This window comes from Alosa sapidissima, chromosome 12, assembly GCF_018492685.1.
Source record: "Alosa sapidissima isolate fAloSap1 chromosome 12, fAloSap1.pri, whole genome shotgun sequence".
NCBI classification, from domain to species: Eukaryota; Metazoa; Chordata; class Actinopteri; order Clupeiformes; family Clupeidae; genus Alosa; species Alosa sapidissima.
Window position 1 is genome coordinate 12,511,377 of NC_055968.1, and position 22,052 is coordinate 12,533,428.

At 41.4% G+C, this 22,052-nt stretch overlaps 2 protein-coding genes across 8 annotated transcripts; one reads left to right on the forward strand and one right to left on the reverse strand.

The window, feature by feature from the left end:
• Positions 1–2,839: 2,839 nt before the first annotated feature.
• LOC121678492 (paired mesoderm homeobox protein 1-like) lies at positions 2,840–9,660 on the forward strand. The gene is made up of 4 exons (XM_042058096.1): positions 2,840–3,622; positions 6,302–6,477; positions 6,803–6,981; positions 8,577–9,660. The coding sequence occupies exons 1-4, from the start codon at positions 3,376–3,378 to the stop codon at positions 8,707–8,709; spliced, it is 735 nt and encodes a 244-aa protein (XP_041914030.1). The 5' UTR covers positions 2,840–3,375; the 3' UTR covers positions 8,710–9,660.
• An 8,866-nt stretch (positions 9,661–18,526) lies between these two features.
• Positions 18,527–22,044, reverse strand: LOC121677626 (coiled-coil domain-containing protein 9-like). Of its 7 annotated transcripts, none has more exons than XR_006021054.1 (11): positions 21,926–22,044; positions 21,436–21,533; positions 21,238–21,285; positions 21,080–21,145; positions 20,788–20,853; positions 20,401–20,599; positions 19,968–20,007; positions 19,783–19,834; positions 19,260–19,343; positions 19,030–19,092; positions 18,527–18,755 (listed from the first exon to the last, which is right to left on the reverse strand). XR_006021054.1 is itself a non-coding variant. In XM_042056482.1 (8 exons), exons 2-8 carry the CDS (start codon positions 21,529–21,531, stop codon positions 19,789–19,791), a joined length of 564 nt encoding a protein of 187 aa, XP_041912416.1. In that variant the 5' UTR covers positions 21,532–21,533; positions 21,771–22,029; the 3' UTR covers positions 19,507–19,788. The 7 variants fall into 7 exon arrangements, 1 of the variants encoding a protein (XP_041912416.1); XR_006021052.1 differs by having other exon boundaries at positions 21,238–21,288; positions 21,926–22,043; XR_006021053.1 differs by having other exon boundaries at positions 21,771–22,032.
• Between the last annotated feature and the right edge of the window lie 8 nt (positions 22,045–22,052).

The window sequence follows — 22,052 nt, forward strand, 5'->3', positions numbered from 1 at the left end:
CTTCCCAGTTAAAAAATATAATGATAAAAGAGCAATCTCTTAAAATTGTGATTTTGTATTGTTGTTGTTAATATGGTGACATGATAATAAGTTTTACAAATAAGTTTTAATCTATAGTTTAATATATTTCTACCATCCACAATGCATTTCATATATAACAAATAAATATATTGTACCAAACGTCACATGTTACATAAACATCTGCAGCAGAACACATAGGCTACCCAATTGCTGTTGTGACTAGTCCAATCTTTGTCCTATGGCCTGTGGTGGTCCTTTAATTAATGAGTATTCCAGTCAGTTTATGGTAATACAACTTGACGTTGTTTGCAGACAGGCATTTGTTTGATACACATCAGAACCATCTTACAGCAATAATGTACCACACTTCTAGAAATACCTTAGTTTGGATTAAAAGTTTTTACCACCCCTAGAATAACTAATTTTTTCATCTAAGACTAATTGAACTTACTTTTGAGTGACAAGTGCTGTGTGTTGATGTGGCAATAAATTCAGTTAAATTGACAGATTTCCTTGGCATGTAACATACCTAATATTTGACACACTTAATTAACATAATTGAGACAAACTAAAAAAACAAGCAGAGGCTGCTTCTACTACTCAATACTTTGAACACATGCTGGACCTGCTGTAGCGCCACCTATCGATATAATAATGCAAAACATATTTCTGCAAAACATGTCAATGGCAAATTAGGCTATTCTATACAAAACCAAATTGCAATATTAATATGGCAACAGTAAAAAGAACAGCAAATAATCAAACTAAAAAGATGTTCATCTTGTTAGGCTGATCATAATAAGATTAATTCTTGGTATCCCTGTCCTCAGAAATAAGCACAGGAATAGACTAATTCTCAAAATTACTCAAGAGATCATTCTATTTAGCCTATGCAAATATTAAGATATAGCCTAATGGAATGTGTCCAGGCTATCTATATGTATTTATCGCCAATATTTAGGTATTACATTGTTCAATTATCCACAGTTGATTAGAATTATTGAGATACAAACGTCGAAATATTTAAATCTAAGCCTAATGATTTATAGGCCTAGTCTAAAGTGTTAACCATCCAATATGACTCGTGAATTGACGATTACGGTCAAACATTTTTAATAGGTTTAATCACTTATCCTACACTTTTATTTAGGCTTATCGTTAATTTTGCAGTAATGTCTTTAAGAACAATAGGCTACAATTACATAAACATTTAGCCTACTATGGGTCGCATGTGCTTATGAGGAATCGCTTTAGACGAAATAATTAGTCTACTTTGAAACAGATTCTTCCCATTGCATTCCATTGAAAATTGATGGACACAATAAGTGATTACAGCCTACTCTGAAATTACAGGCGCCTTCTTCATAATAAGACAGCCCACAGACTAAATATCAGAGTAGGCCTACGTTCACACCGTAGCCTATGCGGTGCGAAATAAATTATCAGGCGATATTAGATAGGCTATTTAAGGCTAAATATACTTGGTCAAATAGTTTAACGTGTTGAACCTCAGATGATCTGCTGAAATAACGGTTTTAGGTGCAGCATCCCTCCCCAATCACTCAGGCCGTAGCCTATAATCAGAGACGGTTGATAAACTAAAGTAGGCCTATAGGCATAGCTTTGCTATAATCTTGCTAAATGTGTTACGATACGATTTAGTCGAGGTGAAGTTGACTAGGCTTAATGTGCATTTAAAGACATTTTTTTTATTTAAAAAGGAATATACGCCGAATGATAAACCCATATAGGCAAATGACCCATTAAAGCATGGTCCATTGTGTGGAGATGTCCATTTTTATAAAAACAATAGCAGAGCCAAAAAGGCCTTTATGTTTACGCATAGGCCTACGTTTGAACAATTTTTCGGTAGATCTGAAATTAGTTTGGGATCAGAATAGGCCCAAGATGATTAATTGATTTTCACCTTGTATGTAACTTGACTTGGTTCAAACTAAAATGAGGGCCCGTCCTTACTGCTATGAAAAGCAGTCTATCTACCCTTTATATGGATAACTTTTAAAAAGCAACTGCTGTGCCTAGTGGTAAAATTGTAGGCCCACTTCATTTTCAGGCTGAGTCTGCAGATTTGTGTCGAGGGTAGGAACTTTCTGCTATAGTGCCACATGGCGACATAGATTCTGGTCAAGATTTATATTCTTGCAGAAAACGGCCAGAACATGAGAGGAAGGTAATGACCAAGAGTCAACCAAATCCGACCTTAATTAAAAATACGCAGAGGACGGGAGAGGGCCGGCACATCTGTTTTCAATCTGCGGCCCTTTGATGACATCAATGGGTTCTTTTCGCAGATTGAAATGGGGGTGTTGCTCGAACTGTCGGACCCCAGTGAGAAATTTCCTGTCAGAACTACAGTGGAATCACTGTATTATGTATAGGCCAAATGACATGTGGCTTCTCTCAGGACTAAAACAAAAAATAAAAGAAAGAAATTAAAAAGAAAAGATGGAAAACAAACACTGAAATGTAAAAGGAATTCCTTCAAAATGTTTGTTTAAATTAGCCTGTGTGAGGGTTGAGCCTTGAACTTCCACATTGTTTGGCTATGTGGGTGCTGTGTCTGTAGTCAGTAATCCAAACCCTAATTCACCACTTAACCTTACTGTAGTTTACCCATACAAAGAATATTAAGTCACCCCCACCCCTTGCCATAGGCTACTGCTGATGAATGACTTGTGTGGATAAAAAAGTGTGTTTTATTAGCGATGGGTTGCGTGAGGGTGGGATTCTGTGGGCATGGAAAGGGGCGCCTGGCTGTAAAGCGACGAGAGAGGCTCAAAAGCTTAGGCGCGTAATGAGCGTTTCATGCATCGCAATTACTTTCCCAGGGGACCCAATAGCTCGCGCGTGTTCAACAGTACAGGCGCGAGGAGAGCCCAGAGGGTTCGGCCTCTCTCGCTACACGCGCCTCTGCCGGACTTCATCACTTCCGCAGCCGAACATCTCATCTCCCTCTCGAGTACTGCTCGCAATGAACACACGAGAGCATTCCGTAATTGCGAACTCGTAAGGGCGAGGCTCGCGCACATATTGAGTCGTTTTCGAGGACTGCATTTGGTTCATATACAGTCTTTCCTACTAAAGCAACAACAACAGAATGCCTGAACCAGGAACGTTAAGCGTAGTGCCTTAGCATTTTTAAAAAAGTTGAAATTTCAAAAATTGAAATGTCAAAAACTTGCTTGTGACGTCTGCGCCAAGCTGGACTAAAGATGCTGAGAAGTCGCTGCTGAAGTTACATTCGGATTCTTTTTTTCCTGTTCAGAGTGAAAATGTCTTCTTACTGAAATACAGTTTGGTTGGTGTTATAATATTGTAAGGTTAGTCTGCGTCATGACTTCTAGCTATGCGCCTGTAATGGACAGACAAGCCACGCTGCCCTGCCGTACCGAAAGTCCGATCACCGCTAACCTGGAACATTTGCAGGCTAAAAAAAACTTTTCAGTAAGTCACCTGTTGGATCTAGAGGAAGCCCGTGAGATGGTTGGAACTCAGACGGAGGACAACACGGGGGAGTCGGGTCGGAATATGCTGGAGTCTCCCGGTCTAACAAGCGGCAGCGACACAGCACAACAAGAAAGTGAGTTTGGAGAATGTCATGCAGGCATTCGCCTGTATTGTCAACTACAGGGCATTGTAGTACTGTAGTCTACATAATAATATCAACATTAGCCTATTTAGTTGATATCTAACAGTAGTCTATTCAACGTAGACTAAATGTCATGCCATGGCATTTATTTGCCATAAAGGTGACAAATAGGCTTAACATGCATTTCCTAGCCTATTCTCTTTGAGAATCAACTATGGCACATTTTTGCGAATGTCTAGAAAAAAATCCACAGATTGTTCCCATAATGGATTATGTTTATGAGTTATAATAGGCCTATAGGCTACTGAGAATTTTATTTAATTTATACAGCAACTTATCTGACGACTCATTCAGATAGTGAGGAAATTTTCACAAACTCTAGAAGTAGGCTATAGGCCTACTATGAATTAATGCGAACTAGGCTATATCGGCCTAACGCTTTACGAACTCAGAAATTAGGCTAGACCTTGTTGAGGGCCAGGAAGACGAGACGATTCCTTCCATCCATCAGTTGCTGCAGCCTAGATACATGACAGCCAACAACATAGGCTAGCAATTATCATGACTCAAATGACTTAAACACACGTGGGAGTGGTAGAATAATTAACTTAAGATTTGTTCTCAACCCATGAATTGTTTAGGCACCTGTCTGGTCACGGAGGTTGAATAAAAAATAAAACGTTCCTTGATATAAAAACATTAATTGTCTTGGGGGTATAAATATAGATTCATTTTGACAGTTGCGTTGTAGATTAGGCTACTTTGTAGAATAGCCCAATTCGTTTTATAATCTCCAATCAGTTCATGCTATCTGTGTGAATTATTAATGTGATGATGATGCCTGCAGATTCACTGTCTGTCTTAATGAAATATGAGCATTATTGATTTATTCTATCATATTTCCCTCAGGGCTACGGAAAAAATAAACGTTACATTACGGATGTCAATGCATTGTTCTACCTAAAATCATCTGTTTTTTTTATTATTTTTTTTTACATAAGTAGCCAGTTTGGGTGCCATAGAGTTGATTATGATTGTGTAAAACGTCATTGCCATCATCAACCTCATCAACAGAAAAGTGATCCTCTAAATTGTATTGACTAAAGCTGCATAAACTGCTAAATGGCCATTGTAGGCTAGTCATTATGTGCCTGGTTACTTTTAAGGGTCTGCATGACACTCAGGTGAAATCTTGTATTCTCTTGCGCATTTACCCCTATTGCATGGGTGTTTCCGAGCGAATCGATTGGTCACAGATATGTTTATCCTCGTGCGCGCACCAGTTTTATGAGCTGATCTTGGTGCTGATTGATGTGAGAATGTTGGAATGAGCGGACCCAATCTCACGGAGTGTCCCCCCGCCCTCCCCCTGCGTCCTGACGCGCACCTTTTTGAAAGGATTAGACTACAACATTTGGTAATAACTTGATGCTTGTTGGGCGCACTTTACCAACTTGAGAAATATCAGTGTTCTGTTCACTGAAGCGAAATATAGGCCTAGATTTGCTTTTAATTTGGCAAAACAAAAAGTAGGCCTATGCATGGCTATAGGCCTACGAAATAGGCCTACAGAAATATGCTTTGATAAGCCCTAAATTATTTAGACGTGTTGATAATTATTATGACACATATAATTACACATTTCCCTAAGTGAGATTAAATAGCCTGAAGTTGGATGAATCTACAACATTACACATACCGCCAAATGGCTTGTATCAGAGCCTGCGTACTAAATTCCATATTAACCTTAAATCTGATAAATATACACTAGGTCTATATTTTAAAACAATATTTATTTGCTAAAGGCCGCTTTCTTTTGACAAAACAAACTGTATAATATGAGTTGATTAATTATAGTGTTCATGTTTTGCTAATATCAATGTATTATTATTAGCCTGCCGTTTTTTGGGAGGACGATCATCATGGGAAAATCGTACATGTGGTCACGATTTCACATGTACCAAGTCTCTTTTGGCTCTATGCTCATTAATTACTGCAAGGTTATGCTTGCTCTTATAATGTGGATGGGATCAGGAAAGACTCATAAAACAATCGAGGCTTGCCGAAACTGTCAGAGCATTGCTTGAAAAGACCAACATCAGCACGAGTCTCCTAGAGTAGACCACGAGCACTTCTGCTCCCGAGGTCGCTCCAATTCTAAAGTTATTGTTTTCAGCCTGATGCCAACTATGACAATCATACCCCATTTAATACTTTCTAAAATTGAAGTATTAAGTTTAGGTACTGCACACCAACAAAAAAAAGTTTTATATGTGAATTGCCAAATTGTTGACAATCGCCAAGATGCATTCATGCATTAGCCCTATTGTTACTATTGTTAATGTCCTGTGGATGCATTTCTGATACATTTCTACATTCTTTGCCACATAAATTACATTGGAATAATCATTTCATTCAGATAGATCTTAGATATTTTGCTCTTTCTCTTTCACACACACACACATCTAATTTGGGCATTACAGATAAAATAACTCTCCATGGAAATGAACACATTTAGTCCTGAATGGAAGGAAGTCTGTGGTTATGTACCACTCAGCACAAATGCTTGTCTTAATCCAAGGCACAACACCTTGCTAATGTGGATTATACCCGTCTTGACAAACATTTATGAATGATGTCTCCATGTGCCTCTCATTGCCTCCGCGTCAGATGAGCGTCTGACCACGGACGAGAAGAAGAAGAGGAAGCAGCGCCGGAACAGGACCACCTTCAACAGCAGCCAGCTGCAGGCTCTGGAGCGCGTCTTCGAGCGCACCCACTACCCTGACGCCTTTGTCAGGGAGGACCTGGCACGGCGGGTCAACCTCACCGAAGCCCGCGTGCAGGTAGGCCCCATCTCATCCTGTCTGACCTTATTTCTGTATATTTGTATTGATGCGGAATAAATAGATAGAATAATAGATTGTTTGTGCCTGTGCAGTTGGTTTGGATGTAATGCCAATGGACACAGCATGGCCAGTCATTACTGACCTGTTGGAAATAACAATAATAATAACTCTACTTTTTGTTCTCAAGGCTGCCTGTATCATTTCATAATTATATAACAGCAAGAGTAGCAGGCTGTTCACCTCTTGAGAAAGGTGTAGTGGTGGATCTATAATCTCTGAGAGGGATCCATTTTGCTCATTTGTGACTTTCTCTCTCTCTCAGGTGTGGTTCCAGAACAGACGGGCAAAGTTCAGACGAAACGAGAGAGCCATGCTGGCCAGTAAGAATTCTTCGCTTCTCAAGTCGTTCTCCAGCGATGTAACCGTGGAGCAGCCAATGGTGCCTCGCCCGGCCCCGAGACCCAATGACTACCTGTCCTGGGGGTCATCGTCCTCTTACAGGTACCTATTTGTCTTTATGCGTATACTCCAGAATGGAAAAGATTACTGGACCATTCAACAGATAAAGGGTCTGTTTAAAAGATTTAGGAGCTTTGCACAGATCATTTTCCACATGAAAAATCATTAATTGGCTTAGGAGTTTCATTTTACTTATGTAGGGTTCCCAGTGGAAAGAAGTTCTCTAAAGCCAATTGCCAAATAGCTCCCAGAGGAGTTCTTGAAAGACTTCTCCATCAGATGATGATTAATGGAACCTTTAAGGATTATTCTGCAACAAAACGCTTAAGAATCTTTAGTGGCTCAGCACTATTCCCATTTTCAAAGTCTGCACTGTAAACCGTTGACTTCAAATAGATTTAAGCTGCTCTACTAATGAAGAGCAGTGGTCATTGGACCAGGTGCATGTAAATTATATTTGCCGTTTTTGACTGATCCCCTGACAAAATAAGTTAATTCACTATTGGAGTACTTACTGGTAAAATAAAGCTTGTGATTTCTCTATTTTTTGATTAGATGATGGGGTTGGGTTGGACAGCAGGTAGTCAGATGATTAAAGCTGCTTTTAGGGGTGCTTCATCAACGTCTTTAATCAGAATTTGGCACAACTGCCTACCTCACCAGATATAATCACAGCCTAGTGTACGGGCAGTGCACTTCAGTTTCCTAAGGGAGATAGTATTTCATAACAAGCTGCCAATTGCCTTTCCTGTATGTGAGATATTAAAGCAGTTATGCTGCCCAAACCTACAATTCCTGAAATAGATCTCTCTTATAACATAAATATCATAAATTTCAGTTTGCGAGACAACACATCTCTACATGGAAAGGTATTGATCTAACACCCCAACACTCCAGTCCAGCACTGAAGTTGTCTCCCCACAGCAAATGTGACCTAATACAATCTGCATAAGGATGATGGACGTGGAAATAGCAATTCTAAGTTTTGTAATATTTTAAGCTGCCAGAGTCAAATGTATATGCTGTGAATTTTCCAGCATCTGGTGTGGTAGACCTTAAGGGGCTTTGCCAGCATCTGGTTCAATAGGCACTCAGAATATGAAAACAACTCCTACTGAGATATGCTGTGGGGATAGCTCATGCTGAGCGCTCTAAAATGTTTACTTACCTCATAATGGAGCATCTGTGTAGTGTGCATGGAGCACAGGGTCCCCAGCTTTGGATTGATGCCATTGCAATAGCTAATTGTCCTGATAACCAGGAAATCCTGAATTGTTCTACAGTGGAAGCTTTATCTGATAAATAAAATAAAGCACAATCCAGCATTGATAAAGCACAATCCAGGCACTCCAAGAAAGGTAAGGACAAGGAAGAATATGTTTTGTCCTTAGCCTTCTTGGAGCACCTGGATAGCTTATTTGATAATGGAATGATTATTTTTAGTCTTTTATCCAAGAGCACTCAGCATACGCTTTGTTCACAGATTTACCAGTTGTTTGCTTTAAAATATTTTATAATCATTCAGGTAGAATTTAATGACTTTACAAAAACTAGCCCTACCACATTTTCATCTTCTGAATGTGGTTGATTTTCTTTTGTAGATTGCTAATTCATTTTCTGTAATTTTCTTTATGCAGTGCCATGGCCACATACCCTCCCACATGTGCCAACACGACTTCAACTCAGGGAATGAACATGGCCAACAGCATTGCCAACTTGAGACTAAAAGCAAAGGAGTATAGCCTGAACCAGGTGCCCACTGTCAACTGACTGGACAGCACCTCCACCCCCTCTACCCCCAAAACACACACACACACACACACACACACACTTCCAACTGGGAGCATATGGTTTCAGTTAGACAACTGAGACTACAGTCCTTAGGGGCACCCCAATAAGCATTCCATCTTAAAGCCTGTTGTGCCAAGAAGACACCATAACAAGGGCACCCATTGCACTCAAAACAATTTTACCATTTTACCCAATGCAAAACCAAGCATCACTCAGGCTAAAGAGATCAGCTCATGGTGTTCATCTTCATAACAATGTCCCTGTAATTCCACCACTGAAGACAACAGTTCTGACTCTGTTAAAAAAGGACTCCTCTGTTCTGCACTCTAGTGAAAAAGCTCTAGGTCTTCAGCCAAAAACAACAGTACCACCTTTAGAAGACTACGGATACTCTGTAGGATATTAAACCGGACTGCAGACCTTGTTTTGTAACAGAACACGAAACGGAAACAAAGCAGAACTTCAGTGCACTTGAGTGTTAAAAGTTATCTGCCATACTATTTTAAAGACCATAAAAGAAACGAGCACAAAGCTCACATGCTTCATCCCATAATAAGCCTCTTATAATGAAGAGGCTGTGCGGATATCTTCCTGCTAAGCTCTTCAGTCGTCTGTAGGATGCCTATGGACTTCCAGAGACTAGTGACATTGGACATCTTCCAACAAGGAGTCTGCTGACTGGTAGAGCCCTCTGGCCTTTGGAGTTTAGCATGGGACTGAGGGAGAATGTAAACCCTGGATGGGGTTAGTTAAAGTGCCTCAGAGAGAACACTAGACTTTGCTCCTGTTTGTCGTTTTTTAATCATCGGAGCCAAAGTTTTCTTTTTTTAGTTAATGGCCTAAAGTCATATTCCCTTTTGTATATTAACTGAGTATATATCCAAATGTGTAATATTCCGTTGCAATAAAAGGATGTGGTTTAAGCACCAATACTGGATGGTTTCACAAGCTCCTATTAGTGCTGCTTATACTTCCAGATGTCCTCACTGTTGCAGGCAACAGCATGAACACTAGTATCATATGCGCTTAAACTATTTTAGAATAAATATAGGTGCAGTGTTCAGTACCTCTTAATTGGTTGTTTTTTAAGCATGGCCACATGTTGACATGACAGTTACAAGATGACTACACCTTCAGACACTCATTATTCCACTGGCACTCTATCCATTCCAAGTTGATTGCCTTTTAGCAATAAGAAATAACAGGTTGCCAGGTAAGGTTGCCTTTTAGCAATAAGAAATAACAAAAGAAGAAAACCAACAACTACGCAGAAACAACAACAATGGGCTGGACAACAGCCTGACTGAAGCATCAAACAGCTGCTGAATGTGGCTGCTAGAAGAGCCTGTGGCTGGAGCTGGAGTTTGGAAGCGGGGAGGAAGTATGTGTTATTTGCTCATGATGGACTCCTCGCTGCTGGAGGCTCCTGACTCCCCCGACCAGCTGGAGTACACGGAGGTGTTTATTTCTCCTCTCTGCTGCACCTCCTCTGTAAAAGCAACGTGTGCCTTGGATTCAGTATCCCTCTTGGTCCCTAAGTGGCCACAAGCAGCCTCTCCGAATGGCTGATGTGGTGGTTGTTTACATGCCTGACAACCCCCCCCCCCCTTTTGGTCATCTGATTGCATGTGACCTGGAGTGACCTGCCACGCTAAGGGGTTAGCCACAGCATGTGGAGGTTATATGGCCGCTCAAGTCCGCTCAGCTCAGGACTTTCCGTTGTAATTCTACTGGTGAATATTTTCACTGTCAAGTTTCGGTAGCGTATTCAGGCCTTTTTGAGGAATTTTAGAGGGTGTTTGTGCCAAAGTTCAGTTGATTCTTATGGCTTAGCGTTAAGGGTTAACATTAGGGTCATGGGCAGACTTGGTAAGGTAAATAAAGCAGAGCTTGGCAATCACAGAGAGTGAAACTCTTGTGGGGGGTGGGGTGGCTGGACAGGTTGGGAGGGGGGATAGGAAACACTGACGTTTTCTTTAATGAGCCTCATTTTAAAACATTTTTTCCCCTTTTCCTGCATTGAAACTCAACCTCTCACATTAAAATTCCAGTTGTCTTTTCCAACAGCAATGTCCTTTCATGTGGCCTCTCCCCACGGTGCCCTGACCCGGCTCCATCCCGTGCACCACTCTCTGTGCTATGCGGCCGGCCTTTATGGCCCCCACAGCCCCTTGAGTCAGTCCGAGGGGGAGAAAGAGAGAGGACCTGGGGGGAGCTGAAGCCTGAAGGGTCCTGCTGATGGGGGCCCCCCTGCTTCACTGAGCTGCTGCCTGTTTCCTCAGCCCTCGATCCCACTGAGTTCCTTGGCGCAAACATGTCACCGGCCCTTCAGTCAGTTAGGTGATCGGTCACGGAAGCCGACGCTTTGCGAGTGATTAATTTGTCATCGCCCATTTAAGACGCTGAAGACAGTGACGCTAGACTTGGAGAACGTTTTGGACGTGCCGCTTTTCTTCTCGCGTATGTTTCGTTTCATCTCATACTTTTGTAAATGTTCATGTCGGTTGATGCCAGGATGGAGAAAAAAAAATCAAATAAAAACAATCTAAAAAAAAAAGCTATTTGGACTGTAAAGTTAGTTTTGAGCTATGGTTGACAAGTATGGGAAGGAGGGATGTGGAGGAGGAGGAGGAGGACTAAAGGTCTCTTTGGCACATTTCTTTGGCTGGGCATCCATCTCACCTTTCACAGGCTGGATCCTCTGACCTCAAGTGCTTCCAGATGACCCGAGGCCCAGAACCCCACCCCACCCCACCTCAGCCAAGCCCCAGCCCCTCACGGACACATGGGTCCATGGATGACAAGCGAGCCGCTCACCCCCGTCAACCTCAACATCTGGAGCTCATTAGGAAGGAGACAGTCTGCTAGAGAGAGGGAGGGAGGGAGGGAGGGAAGCAAAGAGGCGAGGGGTGGGGGGCTGGGGGCGAGAGAAAGAGAGAGAGAGAGGGAGAGAACGAAAGAGTGTGTAGAAGGGAGTAAGAGTAAGGAAGAATGAGTGAAAAAAGAGAGAAAAGTTGAAGGAGGGGTCCATAGGAGTGAAAGAGTAAACTTTCTCAAACAAGTTTGAGGATTTCTTTCCTTTTACATTGACAACATGTATACACTCAATCACACTGAAGAAACTAACAGTCAGGAAAGTTGCTGTTGTATGCCCTGTCCAAAGGATCATATGAACCTGAGTTTAGAAAGGTTTTGGAGCACAAAAGCTATAACTTGTGGGATGTGGTAGAGTTTAGTAAATAACAGTTATCTCCCATAATAACAGCTATCCACCACACAAAGTGGTATAGAAAACATATGACATTACATTACATTTGGCTGTCACCTTTTAACCAAAGCGACTCCCAACAAGGGAAACAATCAAGGTAGAGGACGAGAAAGACAAGTTAGTGCATTAGTGAGTGCTATTTCCATACAGTCATACTGTACATCCATATATACTATACTTTTGAGGTACTGTTACTCTGTCTGTACGTATCAATACGCATTGTGGTGAGAGGATCTTTAGGCCAGAGATGACAAACGAAAGAAGCAGAAATGAAAACTAAGTGGTGTTTAAAACAAAGAAAACAGTGCGATTCTAGGTGAAGTACATTCGCTCTACTAAAGCCTGTGAATTATATTACTACACATGTGTGAAATGAGATGGTTCTCAAGACTCCAGCCTTTTATGAAATGCAGTGTGGACCTCTGCCAAGCACATGTGCTTTGCGACTCATAATATTACCTCATAATAAATGGACTGGTTTACTACATTTCCAATCACCACTGCTCTTATAAGGCTGAATTAGAACTCTATGGCGGACTCATGGCATTTATGTGGAACAAGAAAAATTACACTGAAAGAAAAAAAATTGTTTGCTTACAGTCAAGAGGTGAATTTTGCCTCGGTGCAGATGCCGATCAGCTGGGCTTAGGCTAACCACTGCCCTCTAGTGACACCTTTGACCACATCTGGACATGACTTTAAACCCTGATGTAACACGTTTTTGGAGCTGGAGCAGCTCCTAAGCCAGGTGACATGAATTAGATCTACATATTAATTTCATTCATATTATCATACTCACTCCCAACCAGGGCAGGATAGTGACAGAGAGAGAAATAAAAATTCTTTCAGTCCAATTTCTCAAAATTCCCCACCTCTTGTCTCATCATTTGACTTCAGCTCAAGACATAAAGCATTTTATAAGGCCGATTTGATAACATTCTGTTGTGCCTTTGATCACTACTAAACATACATTACATCATAAAATGTATACAATTGTTATTCATGTAAACAATATCAACGACTGAAGTGGCCACCAGCAGGAAATCTGCTGCCACATGTGTATGCTGCTACAGACAAATTTTCTCAGGGCACACAAAGTCCCCCTTTCCCATCGCACAGAAACGAAAGATACACTAAAACACCAGGAGAAGGAAAACAGGCCGCGGTGCAAAGGGAACCATGAGAGAGAGAATTTTTCTAACAAAGTAGTCACACCATAAATCTGCGGCGGTTTTTCGCCCGCGGAGGGAAGCAGCGATGCTATGCACCTCTCCCCAGGGCTCCACTCCTTCCTCTGGGCTGATGGAGTGGTCCCGTCGCTGCAGTGGGCAGAAAACAGCTCTGGCATTGTGCTGCCTTATCACAGCACCACTCTCATCTCCAAAACACTCTCCTTCACTAATGCGCAGGGCATGGGTTCATTCAAACACACTGTAATTCCTGTAAGTCCCATAGCAAAGAACCAGGGATGTAGTGGAGGCTAGACACAAGTAAACACAGTTTATCCACCTCAGAAATTTACCTCAGAGTTCATCCACCTTTTATTAGAGTTCATCCACCTCTCATAACAGTTTGTTTACCAATTGCAACTTTTAACATTAAACATATTATTCACATTCACAATATGTACGCTCATCAACACTCTAGGAACCATTTAATACCACTGATATTATTATAAACATTGGACAATAACCTCCACCATCATCAAACATGTTCTGAATGGCTCTTTTAAAAATCTGATACCACATGGCACAGTCCACCTTACCGTGATCACAGATTTCATAGTTTACCTCTTATTTTACCACTACACCCCTGCAGAGAACATAAGGATCTTGTAATAAAGTAAACTGCCATAAACATGCCATCTTTATATAGTCTTCTAAGATCTGTTATAGCACAATACACCCAATTTGAAGCTATACTGTTTGACTACCTCACATGCCCCAAAACTCTAATCTCTTAATAACATACATTACCCAAAGCATTTGGGAAACCTCATGGCGTCTGCTGACCAAATTTGGTTTTATTTATTTAGTGTGGTCTTCAAATTATGGGATGCCCTTGAGCTTTCGTTTTGTTTGTCCTTTGAATCTGAACTGCTGAACGCACTGCTTTCAACATTTATTGCTGTTTTTATGACTATGGGCTGTTGTTCTTTGGAATATAGTAAGGATGGTGAATGCTAAAGAGGACTTCCAAATGATCGCTGTCTGTTCAATTCAATTGGACATGTCACAAACATTACACCTTTTGGCGTAATATCCACTAACTCAGAACATGCCGTGTTTGCCAGAAAGGCAATACTTATTACCATGGGTCTTCCATTCTGCATACTTTAACACTTCTCATCTGGCAGTCTCCTAACCACGGTTTCTTACGGCACATTAAGTGCAGATAGACCCGGCATTGTCTCTGTATCATGTCACCATGGTAACTGTGACATCACTCACCCTGTCTCTCTCGCGTCTTGATAAACCTGCAATCTCACCCAGAATATGAAAACACTACCAAGATAATCATCCTGACAGTGTTGCACTGGATCCTGCCTGTGCAGCCAGAGAGAGAGAGAGAGAGAGAGAGAGAGAGAGGCAGAGAGAGAGAGAGAGAGAGAGAGAAAGAGTGTGCAGAGTCCCAGAAAAACGTGAAACATATTTGAGTCATCTGCTTTGAATCAGGCTGTAATTGCTCTGGATAGTATTTTAATGATGTTCTCCCCTCCTCTCCTCAGCTTTAGGTTGTGGCACGGTTCTGATTAGGCCTGGTGTGGGGCCTCTGCCAGCACATTTCAGACACATCAGCCACCAAACCACAAGCATCTTCTCCCCGTCAGATTCCAGGGCCGCGGCGGAGCTCTCCCATAACCAGGCACTTTCCCACACGCGGACTGCTCCGCGAAAAAGCAAACACACCCCTTGCGTTTGCAAACAAGCGTTTCCCAAACATCTCCATTCATTTGCCAAGAGAACGCCCAGACTTGCAGGCCGTGCCTTGCACGTCCGCTGTCACAAGTGGCAAACATAAGAAGAATGCAAGACACGACAGTTAGATGCTTGTTGATAGACTTTCCAGACAGTTGTTGCTGGGTCCCGGGATACAGTCAGTTAATGATGACAGTGTCACTGCTTCTACAGCTTTGCAGCTCAGGGAAGAGTCACGAGTTGTGAGATAATGTCCTTTCGGATGTGGCCTGTGGACACATATAAAGCGGTACCATCTCAGATTTCATAAACGAGAGCAGTGACCTTTTACTTGTGCATTGTGGTGACCGCAAATGACGCTTGCAATGGGAGGAAGCGTATGTCTGCCATTGTGTTGCTATGATCCCACACACAGAGAGAGAGAGAGAGAGAGAGAGAGAGAGAGAGAGAAAGAAAGAAAGAGAAATAATTCATGGTCATTCAAAACGACTGCCTGTGGCACCAGGTCTACCATCACTGGGCATTTACCCTTCTCATCTCCTTCCTTTTTTCAGCTTCAATTAAAAGTGCTGAGGAAGTCAAAGGGCCCTCTGACTCACAGTGGAAAGAATCCCTGGCTCCTCCGTCTTGTTTTTCATTATGGTGCCAGTCCCCAAGTGAATGGGAAGGCCTTGTAATTCCACTTTTACCACAGAGCGAAAAAGGCAAGATGTATTTTGTAGAATATCTCTCCCACACAATGATTGGTGAGCTGCTATCACCAACCACAGGGCCATCTTCATCATGGCACGCAGAGAAATATACACACACTGTCTCCACCGTGTGATTTATCTGCGTAATTTTTGGACACACACAGAGGATTGCCACAGGCTTCAATGAACATTGAACACCATTGTACTGTTCTGAGTCTTCCTCTCTCTTTTTTTCTCTATCACTCACTCTCTTTCTCTGCCTGCATATGTAACACTCTCTTTATATCCCTAAACTCAACACTTGAAGGGAAACATTCCTTTTTGGAAATGCCAACTGTACGTAATAGGCCAACGCTGTAATGTAACTGATCAAAGTCTTTTACTGAGAAACACTCTCAATTGCCCTGGCTATGAATAACTGACTATCTGAGAACCCTTATTCTCCCCACTCTACTCAAGAGTCAGAGAAAGGAACTTTTTTTCTTTCTTTCCAAGGCCTTCTTGAGCACAGACCATAGCCAGACGTACTGGAACTAACTTTTTCCCAGATGGAGAGGCGTTTTTGAGGGGGGGGAAACCATGTCTATTTCAGAGATGAGAGATCTAAGAGCGTATAACGAAGTGATAAAATTATGTGGCGCATTCTTCCCGGAACGTCCCATGGGGAAACTCTCCTGCTCCCCCAGCAGAAGCGGAGCGTCTCACGGTTCCTGAAAGGCGAAGGCTCATTAACCTCCGAAGCTCAGCGGCGGAGTAGGGCTGGAGACAGCTAAAGAGGTCTGAAGTTCACCAAAGGCTTCTGGAAAGGAGTGCTCCGGAACAGAGTGGAGCTGAGGAAGTAAATCAGAAGAGGCACATGACGGATGACACACGACTCTGGAACAGACCTGGGCCAGACCCAGTTTAAATCCATATAACCAAATCAATCCACTGCCCAGAGTAAAGGTGGTATGCATAGGCTACTCTGTAGGTCGAGGCTCAATCGGGGTCAGGGGTCAATAGCAGCAGCAAACACTGACTACAATTGCAAGTGAATACAGAAATAAGCAACTGAAATGACACTAGCAAACAAATGCATAGCCATGGAACTTACACAATGGCTAACTTGACATCCTTTACACAAAGCATGTCTCTTGTAGCTGGGGGTGAAGGGTTAGAGTATCTATAGCCATTGACAGTAATGAGGCAATTATAGAATGCAAAATGAAAATACATGTACCTTAGGCCCTATGTGAAAAATGTAAAAAAATAATTATGTACCATGTACTCTGTACTAAGTACTCTATCAAATTATATGTATTTTTAATAACTTGTATACTGTGTTAGCACAGTAAATATTAGGTCTTGTAAGATTAGCCTTGATCATGCATATCAGGATCAGGTGCATTGCCATGTCATGTGATTTTTTTTAAGATGGCAACCTTTTTATATGAGTAAAACCTTGAATTGTCACACACATTGTATAAACGGGAGTGATTTTTTCATTTTTTTGTCTTACAATTATGGAATGAAATATTTTGACGGTTTATGTAATTAGTTTTGTATATTTTCCCCCATTTCTGTCGATCTAGGGAATTTTCTGATTATTTTTCATGCACAGGAGGATTAATCTGGTGAATAAGGCTATGCTAGCTGTTAAGTACTGTATAAAGTTAAATAAATGGCTGAGTGAATAATGGCTGAAGTAATGTATTAAAATATTTAGTGAGGTTTCGGTGTTCTCAGAGAGACTGCCAGCATGCCAGAATAACACAACCTGGTGCCAGATCCTTTTTATGGAATTATTACAGTTCGGAGGAAAGCACAGACTAATGGCTTCATTAACGTGCCGTGGTTTACTCTCTCGTGTTTGCCAGATCTCCCGGGGGAGGCAGAACACGGCGGCCGCCTGCTGAATACTCTGCGAGAAAAGTAAATAATAGGATCATGGGATCCTTTTATATACTGTCCACATTGAAAACAGATTAGGAGCTTAACAAGGAGCAGACGATGCTTCTGCTCTGAATTAGAGCTTTTTAAAAAGGTCCACGGTGAGGTTAGAGGTTGCGGAGAAACCGCGCACACGTGTTCGCTACATCTTGCCTGACATGAACATGTTGGCAAGTCCCTGTAGGGTGTCACAGTAATGCACTGCACTTGTGCATACTCTGTGTTGGTCTAAAAATAGCCACATTTGAAAATGTATATGAAGTTTTATTTTCCAGTTGATGGAGAATTATGTTGTTTAAAGCCTCTAATTTTTCTCAAATCCTCTCAAGATACTTTTGTTGTGACCTTATAGAGGTCATTCTTGGTCAGACATGGCACTCCATTTGGAAAGCACCTGACTGACCGGCTGCTTATTCAAGGTGGTCCATCTCACTATGAACCAGTGGGATTCAGAATAAAATAACTCTCTCACAATGAGCTGTGGTCGCCTTTTCAATAAGAGGCAGCTGAACAGAGTGTTTTTCATTACGACTTAGGGGATGAAAACAAAGATGTTTTTAATGAATGTTTGAAAATTAAGGCATCATTAGTAACATCTTAAAAACGAAAGGCGTCCCAAAATGACTGCACCATAAGGTTAACACCTTTATGATTTCACATTAAAAAAAAGACAAAATAAAAACAAACAAATAAACATTTAAAACTATAATCTTTTCCAGCGTTCAGTACACTACACTCAATAGAAAACAATGTTCCACATTATTACAGTACTAACCTTAATATTAATCAACAAGTCCCTCCTGGTAACAAGTCAACTGCAGGGTGCAAACGACATCTACTGCAGTGTGTTGCAGCAACCCCCCTGGCACATACATGACCATAAACAGGGATAGCAGCACTCCCTGCAGGCTGATTGTTACAACTCTTTTACTGTTAGGTCCTTTATAGATTCATGGTTATAATGCATGAATATTAAACTGACATGGGTGTGATTTATCAGGTGGTTTATTATGATAAAATGTATTTATATTATTAGGGACAGAAATCTGGTCATGGTGCATCATGGCAACATGATGCACTACACATGTCAAGCCCTCAATCTGTACCATGTGAATATGGCATGGAGTGAGTTATGGTTGTGTTGTTCTTTGAAGTCTACATGTGTGCCCTCTTCTGTTTCCTTTCCCAGCAAAAGATCAGCTCTTAGACAGCTCACTGCTGCAAGAAAAAAAAAAAAAAACTGACCCTGCAGAAATAAGTCTGTGCCTAACTAATTCACTCAGTTTCAATTAAATATTTATGATGTCAAATGTTGAATTTCATTGTACGTATACACTTTTACATTTTAAATAATGCTACACACTTGTACGTTTGCTAAAAGTTGTATTTCTGTATTTCCACTCTGCTGCAATATATTCATGGCGTGGGAAGTTCAGTTTGGTAAAACGTGACATATTAATACACCATTATGGGTAATGGACATGTACTGTACCTCCCTTAGTCTGCAGTTTTTCTGCCCTAATCCTCCTCCCAACTGTCTTTATGTCCACCCAGTCTGTAACAATAATAACAAAAAACAACAGCTTGAGTCTACATCTTATTTAATGTAGTGTATGCATAACTGTTGCTTGATTGTCTGATTTTGCAGCCTCTGGTCTCTCCAGAAACACAAAAGATGTTTGTAGAATTATATGAGATGATGAGATGAATAGTAAATCTTACCTGTTGTGACGTGTCCCTCCCCCCCATCAAGGTGTGATGTCCTGTGGAAATGCATGCACTGTCATGTGCTGCTGTGGGGCCTCCCTTTCAGTGATAGGGATAGAAACAGGAAAATGAACATGAAAATGTGTGACTGACAAAAGGACTCCTCTCCATAAGCTGGGGTCAATAAGATTAAGAATGTAATGCGATGGGAGGCGATGGGAGTACATAGAGACAGAGGTCTTCTGCTAGAGGTGCATACAAGTTGATCTGTGTGTCTGCAACACTGTTCTTTATTGAATATGACTCACTGTCACGACTGATGGCCTAATTTGTTAGGGATGACAAAGAATTGAACAATAACGGCACATGGCAAAAAATGTCATTCCTTGATAATGATGATTAAAAACACCAATATCAATGATGCCATTACCAGTGGATCCACAAGATTTAAGTAAGTATGAAGATAGTGACACACAGTATGTAAGTAAAGAATATGTAGAGGAAAATGAAGAGAAGGGATACTGCTGTCCTTACAGACCCCTATCTATTCCCTGGTACATCCCCACAAAGCAGCGAAGCAACCGTTGATCCTGTGGGAAAGAGAAATACTGTGCTATTCAGACAGGCCCGTTCAGGTTTACAGTTTTTTATTCCGTTCTGTAGTGTAGTGGACAATGAAATAAAAAAGTCTGTTTAATGAACTGTTGGTTATAAATTACTCACTTCCTTTGACTTTTCTCTGCTGCTGCCTCGTGATCAGATCCTGTGTAAAGAAAAAATAAGATACTCAAATGATGAAAGCTAAAATACTATGTTGTAAGTTATATACTGCTGAAAAAAATTAAGGGAACACTTCAATCAGACACTGGATCGGTACTCTGACACTGTTTGGTTCTGAGCACAAGTAAAACGTTTGAGGCGAGTGTTTTATTTTGCAAGAACTGTCAGACATTCTGTGAATGTAGTTTGAGAATGGAGAAAAACGGTGGAAGGTTTCAAAAAATGTGTTTTAACAATTGTGGAAAACTGTAAGTGTTCCCTTAATTTTTTTGAGCAGTGTATAAGTGCCAAGTGGGCATGATACTAGGCAATACCAGCTTGTAGTGCTTTTCTGTGATCATTGTAATTTATGTTGTGTGATATCAGCGTGCATTACCCGGCTGTGCTTCGGCATCTTTGGGCGCCTCCTGTAGGTCCCCTACCACTTCCGTCTCCTGACTGGTCACCTCCGCCACCGCCACTGCCACCGTCTCCTCCTCTTCCGCCTCTTCCTCATCTTCCTCTTCTGACGAAGACTCATCGGAATCATCGCGCACCAGTTTCCAGCGCAGGCGACTCAGGGCGTCCCGCAAACGCTGGGTGCCAGCCAAGAACAGAGAAACATCCATTAGACACAACCAAACCAGAAGCTGAAATATGCTGCGTCAAATTTCACATTTTCACTCCTCTACAAGCATATTACATTAAAATATTAAGGCTTTCCTCCATTCTGTTTTACGCCCAAGGCAATAAAAGTCAAAAGCAAACTAATGGTGACTAATACCTGTGAAGATTCTTCTACACCTATTGAAGCCAGGAACAGGTTCGTCTGTGTTCGAAACTGTGGAGACTAAAAAAAAAAACAGTGAAGGCTTTGTCATATAGAAGTTGGTGCTTTATTCAATCCAGTGGTCTCGCTCTTTCCATTTGGAACAACTTGTAACCAACCCCCCCCCCCCCCACACACACACACACACACACACACACACACACACACACCACCACCACCACCCCCCAATGCTCGACCTGCTCGATGTTTGTGTGCATGAGAGACTTGGATCTTACTGAACACCAACCTGAAACATGGGACGACTGATATTCTCATGGGGGCTGTCCGCAGGTCTTCTTGCCTTTCTTAACGGCTTCAATACAAACAAACACACACACACACTTCTGATATCAGAGATGTCAGTAGCCTATTTATTGTTTCCATATAGTCATTAAAGAACTTTACCTGCTGATCCAGCTGTGTGCTTCTTTCACCAAGTTCCCTGTTTTCCATCTGCTGTGCAACAGAAGAATAAAACAATCAACTTCAACTTCAAACTACACAATGCTAGATAGATTTCACTGTTCCCATATGCAGTGTAGGCTAATTCAGCTGGATAATGCTATATTTTAAAGTACTTTGAAAGATTTTGTTTAGGCCTACCAGTTTGCAAATTTCAAAATGCAAGCTTTGGACTGTTGAGAGAAACTCTTCATCATCTGCATGTGAACGAATCTGCTTTCGTCGAAGTGATGCCATGGCTGGAAAAAGAAAGACAACTGCTATTTTAAAATAATAGGCTATAATATATACTTTTTAGAACCCAAGCCCATACTGTAGGCCTATGTGTAACGTTAGGCTTTAAATGTAGCCTAAGCAACATGCTTGGCCAACACCCAACAGATAGTAGGCTACCTAAATAGTCTGAATTAATATTAGGCTTTTTTTCTGATGAACTTGAGCCTAAGTGGACAGCTGATGAGCAATAGAATACTCACCCAATGATCTAGAGTTGAAATTGTAACAAATCCAACAGGGCTACAAGCTGATATTGTGACTGAATGTGTTCTGTAGCCTACTAACTATGTCTAATTTATCTCAAAACAGTTGGTAAAGGTAAAGCCTGTAAAGCTAGGAGCAGTTTTCCCCATACCTAACTTAGGCTATTTTAGGCGGTGTAGACTATAGCCTCTGCGCCTTGTGGGGAATTTGAAGCTGCAATCTGTGCGTCTGTGTATATTTGAATTTTTGCCGACATATTTCGAATTTATCACCAGGTT